We start from the raw sequence: 14,479 nt of genomic DNA, 5'->3' as shown, positions 1-14,479 counted from the left end.
AATGACAGGAAAACAAAAGTGACTTCAGGAAGGGAAGTGTACATATGCTCTTCTTTACATCAATAGTGCTGAGATTGAGAGGGTTGAGAGCTTCAAGTTCCTACAGTAGTCCTGGTCTAACTCACTTTCATGCACTCTACAACTCATGTTCTCAGTATTATTTATGCATTTATTTATTTCTTTATTTAGTTGTTCTTATTTGTTTCTTTTTGTACTTGCACAGTTTGCCTTTATTTGCACACTGGCTGCTTGTCATTCATTATGTGTAGTTTTTCATAGATTCTATTGTACTTCTTTGTTCTACTGGGAATAAATCTCATGATACTTGGTGACATATATGTGCTTTGATAATACATGTACTTTGACTTTCAACCACATTAGACGCCATGGCCAAAAAGCTCACCGATGCCTCTACTTCCTCAGCAGGCTAAAGAAATCTGGCATATTCACTTTGACCCTCACCAATTTATATCAATGCATCATAGAGAGTGTTGTATCCATGACCGCAAGCAACTTCAGAGCTCAGCATCCCCCAGCAAACAGCCTCTTCTCAATGGATTCTGTCGACACTTCTTGTGCTTTGGTAAAACAGTCAACATATCCAAAGATGCCACTTACCTGGGCATTCTTCTCCTCTCCCTCCTCCCAATGAGCAAGTACCACCATGCTCAAGGACAGTCCCCTGGTATGGCCTTATACCTATTGTCTGTTTCTCTGAAACTGTAACAAGTTATTCTACGCTCCCTTATTGTTTTCTCTTGCATTATTTCAATGCACTGTTGAAAGGATGGTAAGCAAAATTAAAATTTTCACCGTTACGTCAGTTCATGTGACAATAATATACCATTTTACCAATTTTGAAGATCACTGTTCTATGAAACCACAATTTGGGGTCTAAAATCATATTGAGAAACATCGTCACAATCTCACTATTCGATTTCTTAAAGGTATGGACAACACTAACCAGGCTGGCACTTGTGAGCCAATCCTTGTAGTTCTGAGGTAGTGAGGGTCTTTATTTTGAGGCTCAGATTGAGGACCCTAATAAAATCTGCTCTATTGGTCTGAATTACACAGCCACCCTAAAACCAATCCTCTGAACACTGAATATACATTCAGTGACTGCTTTATTAAGTACACCTGCCAGTTAATGCAAATATCTAATCAGCCAATCATGTGGTAGAAATTCAATGCATAAAAGCATGCAGGCATGGTCAAGAGATTCAGTTGTTCAGATCAAACACCAGAATGGGAGAGAAGTATGATCTAAGTAACTTGGACCATGTTGGTGCGAGACAGGGTGATTTGAGTATCTCAGAAACTGACCATCTCCTGGGATTTTCATGCACGACAGTTGCCAAGGTTTACAGAGAATGGTGAGAAAAGCAAAACACATCCAGTGAGCAGTTCTGTAGGTGAACTTGCCTTGTTAATGAGAGGTCAGAGCAGAATTGTTCAAGCTGACAGGAATGCAAGAGTGACTGAAATAACCATGTGTTACAAGCCCAGAAGAGCATCTCTGAACTCACAACATGCTGAACCTTGAAGTGGACATGCTACAGCAGCAAAATAACACACCAGAGTCCACTCCTGTACCTAGTAAAGTGAGCACTGATTGTATATCCAATGTTCAGGGGATTGCCTGTGGGGGGGGGGGGGCGAGATACACGTCTTCCTCACTACCACCTTGCCAAAACCACGAATCGCACACAGAGACATGGAAAGCAATGACCAGCTGAGGTAAAAGTCAGATTCATACTCCTCTTATTCAATGTCCCATCATCATGGCGGAGTAATTCCTGTCTAATGGGAAGGATGGAGCCAGCAGAAGTGGTGTGCTGTCAGGAGAGAACTTCGACTCCTGGACTCCAAGACGTTCATAGTAACAAATCACGCAAGGAGGAGAGCTGAGCTATGAACTGTGCCTACTCTCCAAGTTCAGTTCACCTGAAACACTGTCTGTTCAATGAAACAGAACATTAGTCATTAGCTTTCTTTGCAAAAAGCAGGGAAAATTTCCAAATCAAACAAAATACCACCCAATCCATACGATCACAAGGGCAGGAGCAGAATTAGGCTATTTGGTCCATCAAGTCTGCCCTGCCATTCAATAATGACTGACTTACTTTCCCTAACTCTGCCAGAAAGGGAAAACAAATAAAAAAAACTGCGAATTAAGGAAAAGCAAAGTCAGTGAGAGGAACTTAAGATGGCATTTGGCTGAATTGGCAGACTAACTGAATATAAGGCATAGCCTTTATCTACTTTGGGGATAAGTGAAAAATGAGGTAGAAATTTAGCATGCAACCCAGACACATTGGCAATCTGTACCATTTCCCATTTCCCCTGACTCTCTTAAGTTCCTGCCCATTTGGTTTTCACGGGAGTGACAGCAAATGACACTTGGTCACTAATAACTTCATCTAATAAAAATCCGTAACCCACAACCAATTCCAAGATGCAATCGTGATTACGAACACCAGTACAAGAGCAAAGGCTCCTGTTAGTCACAAAATGCGCACTCTTGTTTAGTACAGAAATTTCATTAGATCAGTTTTAAACTAAAAGTTCTCCTTGATATAATGGAACATTACTGCTGTACGGTAACTGGGCGGAAGACTCTGCAAATTTAGGAATGCTATCTTCAGAAGTTAGTATCTACCTCCCCCCCCCCCCCTCCATTGCACTTCTGTCAACAGAGGAACTAAATTATAAATGTAAAAGAATGTTTTATTTTAATAAAACATTCAGTTCTGGTCACCTTATAGGAAAGATGTGTAAGCTTTAGATAGGGTGTAAAAGAAATTTACCAAGATGCTGCCTGAATTAGACAGCATGTCTTCTGAAGACAGGTTGAGGGGGCTAGGGCTTTTCTCTTTGGAACAAAAAAGGATGAGGGGTGACTTGCTAGAGGTGTACAAGATGACAAGAGGCACAGATCAAATGGAATCCAGAGATTTTTTCCCAGGCTGGAATTGCTAATGCTTTTAAGGCAATTGGTGGAAAGTATGGGGGAGTGTCAGAGATGGGTTTTATTTTTAAACAGACATTGGTGGGTAGAATGCCCTGCCAGGGGTGGTGGTAGAGACAGATACATTATCAACATTTAAGAAACTCTTGTATAGGCACGTGGATGATAGAAATTTGGAGGGCTATGTGGGAGGGAAGGGTTAAATTAATCTTAGTGTAGGTTACATGGTTGGCACAACATCGTGGGTTAAAGGGCCTGTACTGTGCTGTAGTATTCTATGTTCTATAAGGTAATATTGTATCAGAGGAAAATGGCAATGAGTCGGCATACAATTCTGTCCAGCAGTCAACAGTAAGACTATGGTTGTATTTACCTGGGAGGCCCTCAGTAGTGTATGAATAACATGGCTATCCTGGGACACTCCCATTTTTACCAAAGCGAAAAGGCTGTACACCAAGTCACTATATCTCATTAGCCGAACTTCCTTCAAGGTCTGCTGACAAATCTTCTCAAAGACAGGGTGCTCAAACATCAGCTTCCGCTCATAACGTTTCTGATCGTCCGACAATTTCTTTGTGGTTTCCCACATAGCCATTAGGGAGTTGCTGATATGCTTCCAGGTCACGTCAGATTGCCTGTACAAGTCCAACACGTCACTGGGAGAGGTGCATTGCTGAAGCTCATCGTAGTACTGTTCCCAAACTCGTTTCCTCTCCATCAGTGACATGCTTTTCTGCTCTGTGGAAGAAACCTCAGCGGTAGGTTCTCTGAACTGCGAGGATGTGGCATTTGTTGACTCGTTAAGGGAAATAGTGGTTTCAACATTAGAGTCTCTGGTTTCCCTTTCATGGTTATTTACATCTTCTGCTTTGCTTGGAATGTGGGAAGTCCTTTTGGAAGATTGGAAGTGGACTAAAGTTAAGCTCATACAATTATTCAAATGGTAAGTGAAGCCATTTTGATTCCTTGATGACAGAAATCCAGTTTTTTGGACCAAAGTGCTACAACTTCTATATCCAGTTGCAGTAAATGCTCGAGGGAAAGAGCTGCACAGTCTTAAAATCCTAAAAAGCTGACTCCCGGCTGGATGGGCATTCATGATGACGCACTCAAGCCAACTCACGTCAACTGAAAACAGTGCAACACTGCTTCCTTACAAGCTGTTACAAGAGAAAAAAAAAAGATGGTTAATTTTGCAGTAGTTTTGAAACTTGAAAGGCATTATTAGGTGACAATCTCAAAAATGTCTGCGATATTTTGAGGTTGTCATTTAAAATACAAAGACTGGTGGCATTGTCGACTGTGCAGAAGATTGTGAAAGGATACAGCGCGATATAGATTTTGAGGTTGTCATTTAAAATACAAAGACTGGTGGCATTGTCGACTGTGCAGAAGATTGTGAAAGGATACAGCGCGATATAGATCAGTTGCAGATATGGGTGGAGAAATGGCAAATGGAGTTCATTAGAGCCACATGTGAGGTGTTACACTGGGAGATTAAGTGTGAAGGCACAATACATTGTTAATGGCAAGATCCTTAGCAGTGTTGATGTACAGAGGGGTTTAGGGGTCCAAGCCCACTGCTCCCTAAAAATGGTCGCACAAGATAATGGCGTAGTAAGGGTGTCACATGGCATGCTTGCCTAAGCCTTGGAGAAGGTGCAGAAGAGACTTGCCAGGATGCGGCCTGGATTACACAGTGTACTACAGGCAAGGCTGTCCTGTAGGTGGCTCATTCTGCCTGTCGAAAATCGCTTTGTTGTGTTTTGTTACAATTTACAAATTGATCCCACAGTTTAGAAACTGCAGCTGCTTTTCCCGTTGGATAGCTGCCTAGTGTCCAGTTTCAAATATCCAGGGTACAACATAGTACTGGAAGGGGCAACCTCAGCCTTAGATACACCCAAAGACTTGGCCTTCACAGTCACCTAAGGCAACGTCCCTCTGTTCTGAGGCTGTGCCCTCTGGTTTTAGACTCCCCACCCTAGGAAACATTCTCTCCACACCCCCCCCCCCCCATCGAGGCTTTTCAAGGTACTCTGCAATGGCTACCCACTTCCATTCCTTCTGAGTCACCCAGATGCCTGCCTCCTGTATCATAGGAGTGATAACCTCTCTGTAGTTCCTACCTATCACGTCCTCAGTTTCCCGTTTGGATGGTGGCGTTCTAACTGACCTGGCAGAGTCTCTTAAGACCAAGGCTGGGTCAGCGATGCTGTGTTACATAATCTGTGTGTGCAACCACGTGTAGCACAGTTTAATTTCCGATTAACTTTAGCCTCTGCCTCCATCTGTCAATACCAGGCGCTGGCTGTTATCCAACGGCCATCGGACGTTGAATGAAATCAAATCTTGCACCTTCAGAACTGAAGTACACGCAAGTCACCCTCAATGCCGAGGGACTGAAGAGGAAGAGAGGACTCTGATAGCGAGGTGCACGAATGCTTATGGTGGCCGACCCACCAAACCACAGAACGTGGGCAAAGCCCATCTCTGGTCGGCAGGTTACACTTCGGACCAAACTTCCACCAATGACCTCACCCTTTTTCTTTCTCTCGCTCCCTCACCTCATCCACCCCGGCCGACCTCTGGACGCCGCCATGCTGGAACGTAAAAATGACGCGGTTCACGTTACGTCACGGGCGGAAGTGACGATTACTTCCTCGGGACCAAATTTGGAGGTCGTCCGCTTGTTGCTCGGGAAACGTACCAATTCTGTATCAGTGTTCCTCATGCTGATTGCAAGACCTAACTGTAATGTTTGATTTCACTCTTCCTCAGACAAATAATATGAGCACCAAATGAAGAAATTTAACTCTTTTCACCTCTCACCTTAAAGGTCTACCCATCAGTCGTTCGTTCCCCGGGGAAAAAAAACTATAGTATTCACCCTATCTATACCCATTATAGTTTTATACAGCTCTATAAGGTCATCCCTCAATATCTTACGTTCAAAGAATAAGGTCCTAGCCAGCCCAATCTCCCATTAACTCAGATCCTCAAAACCTAACAGCATCCTCGTCAATCTCTGCATTTTCCCTCTTTAATAGGGCGACCAAAACCGCACGAAAGTACTACAATACTCCTAGCACAGTCTCACCAACATCCTGTACAATTGCAACATAATATAATTTTAAAATCAGAGTTAGTCTGCCCAGGAGTGAAATTGAGAAAGTACTCTTTCGTGGAAGTAGTTGAGAACTGCTTGTTGCGTGTGCACTAAAGATCGAGGGTTTTTAAAAAAAATCAGACATACACAAGGATGATGAATAAAGGCAAGCTATAAGTAAGACTGAACGAGGAATAGCCACTTTTATGGCAAGTGACGTTTGGGATAAAACCGCTGTAAACATTCGGTGGATTGTGCAGCTACTGTGCAAAGAGAAACAGTTTTAGCAGAAGTAGAGAAAGTCAAAAGGTGCAAAGCAATAGGGAACGATGGAGAGAAAAAGAGGATGCCTGTAATTGGGCTGAGATAAAAGAGACTGAATGCTACAAAATCGTGGTGGTTCTGGCTGAGCAAAGGTAATCACAGTTGATCTTTCAGGAAATGTACTATAAAATGTAAATGTAATGGAAATGGAAGGAGATGTATATAAATATGAACAGGGGAGGGGGAGGAGAAGAAACAATGTGAACAGTGAGATACAAAACAGCACTTGCAGGAAATTGAAAATAAAAATCTGTAAGTATTCAGCAGGTCAGAGTTCATGGAAAGGGAAAAAGTGAGATTGCATTAAAGGTTAATGAAGTCTCATCATAATTGACCAATTCTGATACAAACTTGAGCTCATTTGGGGGTTCACTGGAAAAGGTGAAGAGTCAGTATGGGAATATGGTGGAGAACAGCAATATACTGTACTGGCAATATTCAGCCTTCAAGACTAGTCTGATATTGGCCAGACCTTTAGCTAATCTGATTGTAACTTCAACTCTTTGTTCCCCATCTTCTAGAAATAGCATTGCACTCCCTTGCTTATTAAGAGGTTACCTACCTTCTAACTGAAAGCTATTTAAAGATACTAGTTTTGCAGCTATTTAAGGAAGAGGATTCAAATCACTCTTGATCCTCTGAGAGGAAAACATGTGTCAACCCTTTGTTCTATATTCTCCCACAAGATGAGAAACTCCCTTCCATCTATCCTCAAGATTGTACATGTTTAAATCAAGTGACTTCTCATTCTTCCAAACTCGAACAAGTACAAGCTCAGCCTGCCCAGCCTTTTCTCACTGGACAACCCATCCGCTTAAAGGGAGAAACAAGAGACTGCAGATGCTGGAATCTAGAAAAAAAATCTGCTGGAGGAACTCAGTGGGTCAGGCAGCATATGTGAGGTGAAAGAATTGTTGACATTTTATGTTAAAACTCTGCATCAGGACTGATTAGGAATGTTAGTTAAATTTATTGTCATATGCCTAAATAAATGTATGCACAAGTACAATAAAAACTTACTTGCAGCTCACAGACACGAGCGTCCATGAGAAAAACATAAATTAATCATGAATTCCTACATAATTTTTATAAGAAAACAAAATTGGAACAAAAAATGTCCATTTTAGTCCAAGGTGATCAAAATGGTTATGGTGTTGCTAAATGGCAGTGATTAGGGTTTGGTCAGTTGGTTCAGCAAGCAAATGGTTGAAGGGAAGTAGCTTCTCTTGACCTTGTGGTGTGGACTTCAGCCTCCTGCCCAATGGTATCTGCGAAAAGGTGGCATGGTCCAGATGGTGGGGATCTTCGATGATAGATGTTGCCTTCTGTAGATACTGTCAATGGTGGGGAGATGTCTGACCTGCTGAGTTCCTCCAGGGTTTTGTGTGTGTGGCTTTGGATCTGCAGGCTTTCTCATGGTTGTGATTCGGTACCCTCTGCTGCTTTTTACATTCCTGCACATTCTCATTACCATACCAGACCATGATGCACCAGTCCGACTGCACCAGTATCAGTCCAGTAAACCTCCTCTGAAGAGTTCCCAGTGCACTTACATTCATCCAGAAATCCTGTTCACAAGATCATACAGTATGCAATTTAATTCATTTAAATGTACAGCACGGTAATAGGCCCTTCTAGCTCTAGTGACCAATTAAACTACTAATACTGTTAATACTTTCCATTTCAGAGGATCTGTCCCGTACGATTACAAAGAAAGCACAGCAGCACCTCTACTTCCTTAGGAGTTTGCAAAGATTTGGCATGACATTATTTTCATCATTATTATTCCTTTTTTTCTTTATTTTTATATTTGCACAGTTTGTTTTATTTTGCACACTGGTTGTCTGCCTGCTTGGTGTGGTTTTTCATTGAATTTGTTATCGTTAATGGATTTATTAAGTATGCCCACAAGAAAATGAATCTCAGGGTTGTATATGGTGACATATTTGTAATTAGATAATAAATTTACTTTGAACTTTGGAATAACTTCTATGGATGTATGATGGGGAGTATATTGACCGGCTGCATCACAGACTAGTATGGAAACACCAATGCCCTAGAGTGGAAAATGCTACTGTGGTAAACCATATATATATGTTGTAATTGGGTTACCTGTCTGGACACTCCCCTCTGCTGACTGCCCCTGTGGCTCCTCCCACAGAACCCTGAATAAAGGCGATTGTGCCACTGCTCCTCCTCTCAGTCCAGGGCAGATACTCAGCACGGTCTAGGTCACATTTTACTGCCTTTCAGTATTTACTCTACTTCCAGTCTTTTGGAGTAATTGATAGTGCATCAGCTACAAAATGTCCCAGTCCATCACGGGCAAAGCCCTTTCCACCGCTGAGCACATCTACATGGAGCGTTGTCACAGGAAAGGGGCAACCATCATCAGGAACCCCCACCACCCAGGTCATGCTCTCTTCTCACTGCTGCCATCAGGAAGAGGGGTAGAGGAGCCTCAGGACTCACACCACCATGCTCAGGAACAGTTGTTACCGATCAACCTTTAGGCTCCTGGACAAATATGGATAACTTCATTCAGCTTCATTCACCCCACCACAACCTTTGGACTCACTTTCAAGGACTCTTAATCTCATTTCTCAATATTTATTGCTTATTTATGTATTTATTATTATCTCTTTTTATAAATACACAGTTTAGAGTCTTTTACGCATTGGCTGGCTGTTTGTCCTGTTGGATGTGGTCTTTCATTGATTGGATTATGTTTCTTGGATTTATTGAGTATGCCGGCAAGTAAATGAATCTCATATTTGTATATGGTGACATATATATACTTTGATAATAAATTTACTTTGAAGTTTGAACATGTTACTTCCAAAACAATGGGATTTTATTCTCCAAAATAATTTTTGATGCGGTTCCTTACCTTCTTCTAGAGAACTAAGCATAGTACTGTACATCCACCAATTCCCTTTGAATTCCAGCACATTATTTCTTCAAAGAGGTCCAATAAGTGGGTTGAACTTGATTTCTCTTTCAAAACTTTGTTGACTTTGGCATATTAATTGAATTTTTTTCAGATGTCCTGCTCTCCCATCTTTAATAATAAACTGTTCACCCATGACAGATGTTAAGCTGTGTTTTTCTGCAGTATTTTTATACCTCCCAGCTTTTTGAATAAAGGACTAATATTTGCTGCTTCCAATCTAATGAAACCTTCCCAAATTCTGACTTTTAGAAAAATAAAAGCAATGATCAATTATTTCACTATAAGCTTTAATTAACAGGTTATAAAGAAGTCAACTCTGACCTGGAGACTTGTCATCCCACGGCCCCAACAATTTGTCCAGGTCCCCTGCCCTGGTCTTTGTAACATTTTCAAGTTTGCCCTTCTCTTCCAATTCCAAATTTTCGGCTATTTTTGGGATGTTGCTGTGTGTATCCTCCATAGTGAAGATCAAAGGTTCATTTATTATCAAAGTATACAACTATGAAATTCTTCTTCAGGTAGCCATAAAACCAAGAAAAAAAGGGAGCATTTTTTCATACATATTGGCTGAAGATAGGGAGCTTGTTGCTCCAAGGATGGCTATGAGCGGGTCTGGTTCCCACCGCTTCCCAAAAGCCTCAGAGAAACAGTGAAAAATACTGTGAAACATCAGGGTAGAAACTGTGCAACTTTTCTTTGGAATAATGGAGTCTATGTATTGTTTTAAACTGTATAAGTCTGTGTCTGACGTTAACCAAACAATCATGCATACTCTTTAAACACTCATCCCACACCTCCTCTGTCAGTTCTATACCCAATTCATCCAGCCATGCCTGTTTAAAACCTGCAGTATTCACCTGAGCTCCATTATGTAGGATCTGATAAAAATAGGATACCGCACTACGAGTAACAGGATCAAATTTATTTATTGCCTCCAGGGATTCATGTTTGTCTAAAACTTCAAAGTTAGTTATATATTTCCTAACATAATCTTGAATTTGTAAATATCAAAAAAAAACTAGACGCAGGGATATTGTAAACTGCTTGTAACTGCGCAAATGAGGGAAAGTTTCCATTAATATATAGGTCACCTACACTACAGATGCCTCTCTGTTTCCAGGTAGAAAAAACAGTATCATTCAGGCCAGGCAAAAAGGAATGATTGTCACAAATTGGAGTGTCAATATAAGTTTTTGGGGCCTTAATGTGTAGTTGAATCTGCTTCCAAATTCTTATAGTGCTGCCAACCACGAAGCTGTTACTAAAATATGATTTATTAACTGCAGTGGGGCTATTAAGGAGAGCGGGTAAGGAAGTCTTCTTACAAAGTGTTCGCTCTATGAGTAATGATGCTGGGCACGAGTCTGAGGTAGAAGGTGAGCCTTTTTTCCACCATGCAAGAATGGATAGGTGGGCAGCCCAGTAATACATTTTAATGTTTGGTAGGGCAAAACCACCTGCTTCCTTGGGCTTTGACAAGTGATTTTAGTAATTCTAATGGCTTTATAATTCCAAGTAAAGGGTATAATAATTAACACTAATGCCAGTCACTGCAGTGGTTAATACAGCGTATTTACAGTCCATTCCCTTTAAAATAACTTATGATAATTTTTCCTATCTTGGTGTGATTGTTACAAAAAACCCAGATGACCTTTTGCAAGTGAATTGGTGAAACAAAGTTGAGCGGGTTAAACGCAATATTGACTTTTGGAAAACCCTTTCAATTTCTTTGGTGGGGAGGGTTAACGCAATCAAGATGATTGTACTGCCACGATTTCTTCATCTTTTCCAGTCAATTCCATGTTTTATTCCTCTGTCATATTTTAAACAAAGGTATTTTAACATAAAATACCTGGATAATTCATATGCCATCTCTTTGTTTATTGTTAGTTACTTCCCAAGCTCTCTTTTGATGGGTCAAATGGCCTAATTCTGCTCCTACGTCTTATAGTCTTTTCATTGGATCAATATGCTCTTAAAGTGACAGATGACTGGAACCTAATGGCCACCGTTTAGACTGAATGGAGTCACTCTGCAAATCAGTCACCCAGTCCACACCTGTGCTCTCCGGGTAGGAAAATCTACATTATGAGAACTAAGTGTAGCTCCCCATGATAGAAAATATACCTTTCACCTAGAAGGGCTGCTTGAATTCCTGGATGGTGGGAGAGGAAGAGGTAATTAGGACTAAGGAGTACACATGGGAGTGTTAATATTAAGGACCATGTTGAATATATGTTTTCAGAGAAACAATTTAACATTGGTTATGCCCACTGATATTGTGCATTTTTCAATTTTAAAATATTGTAGATGTAGATCAAGTGAGGGGTTTGGAGGTGCAATAAGGCATCCGGGAACATGTCTGACCAAAGTTGTCAGCTTGAACTCAAGTGGAAGGTTTAATACTTGATCTTTGTTGAGTTAATTAATCTCTAAAGTGGGGAGGTAAGTTAATTCGCTGTTGTAAACAGCACCCAGTGTGTAACAGAGTGGTAGAATTGGTGGGGGGGGGGGAGGTGGGAAGGAATTGATGGGAACAAGAGAGAGAGGTTAAAAGGAAATTTGGGGGTGTGGGACAAGGGATTGCCAGCAAAGATGGGGCTGAATGGTCTGTTTCTTGATCATAGTAAGTAATAAAGACACAGGAGATCAGCAGACTGGAATTCTCTGTCCCACCAGCATCACAAGAACATCTGTGAACGGTTGCTGTGGGATGCTGATGGAACAGAGAATTCCAATCTGCTGATCTGGCCCAAAAGAAAATCTTCATGCCCAATAGAAAGTCTGTTGTCTGAATGAGATACTCAGAAGTGGAGAAGTTAGAGCCAGATCTTCATCAAAAGTTTATAAAAATATCTTTAGAATGTTTTTAACACTGTATTTGCATTCTGGTTTTCTTCTTACTTGATTAATGTACTCATGTGGGGCATGGTCTCATCATGCCATCTTAAAGATTTCTTCCCCCAGGCAGTTCATCTGATCAACTGTTCTAGTTAGCCCCCCACCCCCGCCACTGTCTATTTTATTACCTCAGGCACTGCACTGTAAACACTTGAAACTCCTTTTTATGATGCTGTTCACATTGTAAATACGTCCCGGTAATTTATGCACATTTTATTCCATATCTGTACTCTAACCTCTAACTTTGTATTTTATGTAATTCTTTATTCTTTATCATTGTTGAACGTTGTTGAGTTTTGTTGCATGACTAACACACCACGGCAAATTTCTAATACATACAAATGAATAAAGTTGATCCTTGATCTGACTGGATTCACAGAAACAAAAGCCTTTCACTGTCTCTCAGTACGTTTGACAATAATAAACCAATACCAAAAGTAAAACCCTGATTTGGAGGCACTCCTTAATGGCTGCATAAGCAACGTGTGCTGAAGGCATGGAGAAGCTAGGGGACTGAAAATCTATAAGTTGGCCATTGGAGCATTCAAACCAAAGGAGGCTAGTGAGGTGTCCCAGCTATGATACCTTTTGCACACTGCTTTAATGTTGCTAAATTCCTTGTGTCAATAAGGAATGTTGGTTGCCTGCTGAGCTGAGATCAGAGAGTACAGGACAGTGGGTGTCCACACCCAGCACCAGCCGCAGTTCAGAGTTTACAAGCAAAACACTCAGAACATTTCAACAATCGTGAGAACAAAACACTTAGTAAACCTGCCGACTTGTAGCGCCAGGAACCCAGGTTCAATTTTGACCTTGGGTGTTGTCTGTGTGGATTTTTTTTAAACCCTTGTGGGTTTCATCCCATGCTCTAAAGGTGTGTGTGCTGGTAGCTTAGTTGGCCACTTTAAATTGCCCTCAGTGTGTGGGTGAGTGGTAGAGTCCAGGAGACAGTAGATGAGAATATGGAGAGAATTAAAAATGGCATCAATGTAGGACTAGAGAGTGGTTAATAGCTGGCGTGAATTTGGTGGCTGAAGGGCTTATTTTTGTTTTCTCTGTCTCTTATACCGTGTGGTTAAGGAGGGTAGTAGTGCTGCTACCTTCCATCTTCAGCAACACAGGTTCAACCCTGACTGCCCTTGTCTGTGTGGAGCTTACACTCCTTCCGGTAACCACGTGGTGTGCTGGTTTCCACCAACATCCCAAAGATTACGTGGCCGGTTTAACAGGCTGTCACAATTTACCATGTGTGCAAGTGGGGTGCCAGGGAAGTCAGGGGAAGGGCACATAAGAGAGAATGAACAGGAAGTATTGGAATGGGACTGATAAGAAGGCACTGAGAGCTGGTACTGACCTGACCAACTGTATATCCCTATCTGGGAAAGGCTTAATAATATGAAAATGGGAGTTCATTATATTCTTAAATTTTCCACTTTCCACTGCAAAACAGATTACAGAATTCAAAGTAAGAATGCTTTAAATTAGTAACAAATATATTTTATTATTTTTAATCTCCTTATAGTGAGGCTACTCCTATCCAGTGTCACCAAGCTTCTTAAATACAGATGTACCTTCTCATTATTTTTCAAAAGGGTGATTGACCTCTCACTGACCAGGCCAGCAGCATGTTACAGCATGTTAGTGTGTGACAGTGCATTAAAGTGAATTGTCTTAGCAATGTGTCGTTCATTGATGCAGATTCGAGGATTAAACCAGTTCTGATCAAGAATCGTGTACGTAATCCTATTATCATACATATGAACCCTTGAACAAATTATATTGTATTTCAGAGGCAGATAAATTACTGCATATATTGAGGTCAACAAACCCATTGGGTTATGAGTTGTATATAATTATGTTCCCTCGAAGTGTACTGAGAATGATCAGAGCATTGATAATCAACACAGTAAGATTTCTTTCAGTTTTATTCATATTTTAATTCTAGAACATTTGAAGAATATATATTATATAAAATAAATACCTTGCTTTCTAGGATGGACGGATGGGTTAAATAGTGAGATCCTAAAGGGGTATAGCACCAAGTGAGGCCATTCAGCCCATTATGTCTGTCTCATTCAGCATACCCCTCCCCCCACCAGAACCTACTCAATTCCCTCCCTCAAGGCCCTGCAAATCTTCCCCTGGAAGAATTTGTCCAATTCCCTATTCACCACTGGTCTCCCACCCTTTCCGGCAACGTGCTCCGGATTGCCAGTCCTGC

General features: G+C 41.2%; 1 protein-coding gene across 6 annotated transcripts in view; it reads right to left on the bottom strand.

Annotated features, from left to right (window-relative positions):
- Nucleotides 1–5,610, bottom strand: part of fastkd2 (FAST kinase domains 2) — a 34,654-nt gene extending 29,044 nt beyond the window's left edge. For 3 of the 6 annotated variants that reach the window (XR_011886408.1, XM_072261387.1, XM_072261392.1), the window contains exons 1-2: nucleotides 5,513–5,597; nucleotides 3,345–4,131 (exon numbers count right to left, since the gene is read on the bottom strand). Coding sequence is in view for 5 of the 6 variants with exons in the window: in XM_072261387.1 (XP_072117488.1) it covers nucleotides 3,345–4,070 (726 nt within the window). In the remaining variant the exon portion in view is untranslated. Of the gene's footprint in view, nucleotides 1–3,344; nucleotides 4,132–5,100; nucleotides 5,119–5,147; nucleotides 5,493–5,512 lie in introns of those variants that run through there. The other 3 variants (XM_072261389.1, XM_072261390.1, XM_072261391.1) reach the window with 3 other exon arrangements.
- Nucleotides 5,611–14,479: the final 8,869 nt, after the last annotated feature.

This window comes from Mobula birostris, chromosome 6 (assembly GCF_030028105.1).
Source record: "Mobula birostris isolate sMobBir1 chromosome 6, sMobBir1.hap1, whole genome shotgun sequence".
NCBI lineage: Eukaryota > Metazoa > Chordata > Chondrichthyes > Myliobatiformes > Myliobatidae > Mobula > Mobula birostris.
The sequence above is the reverse complement of the archived record's forward strand: the minus strand, read 5'-3'. Positions and strand labels throughout refer to the sequence as shown.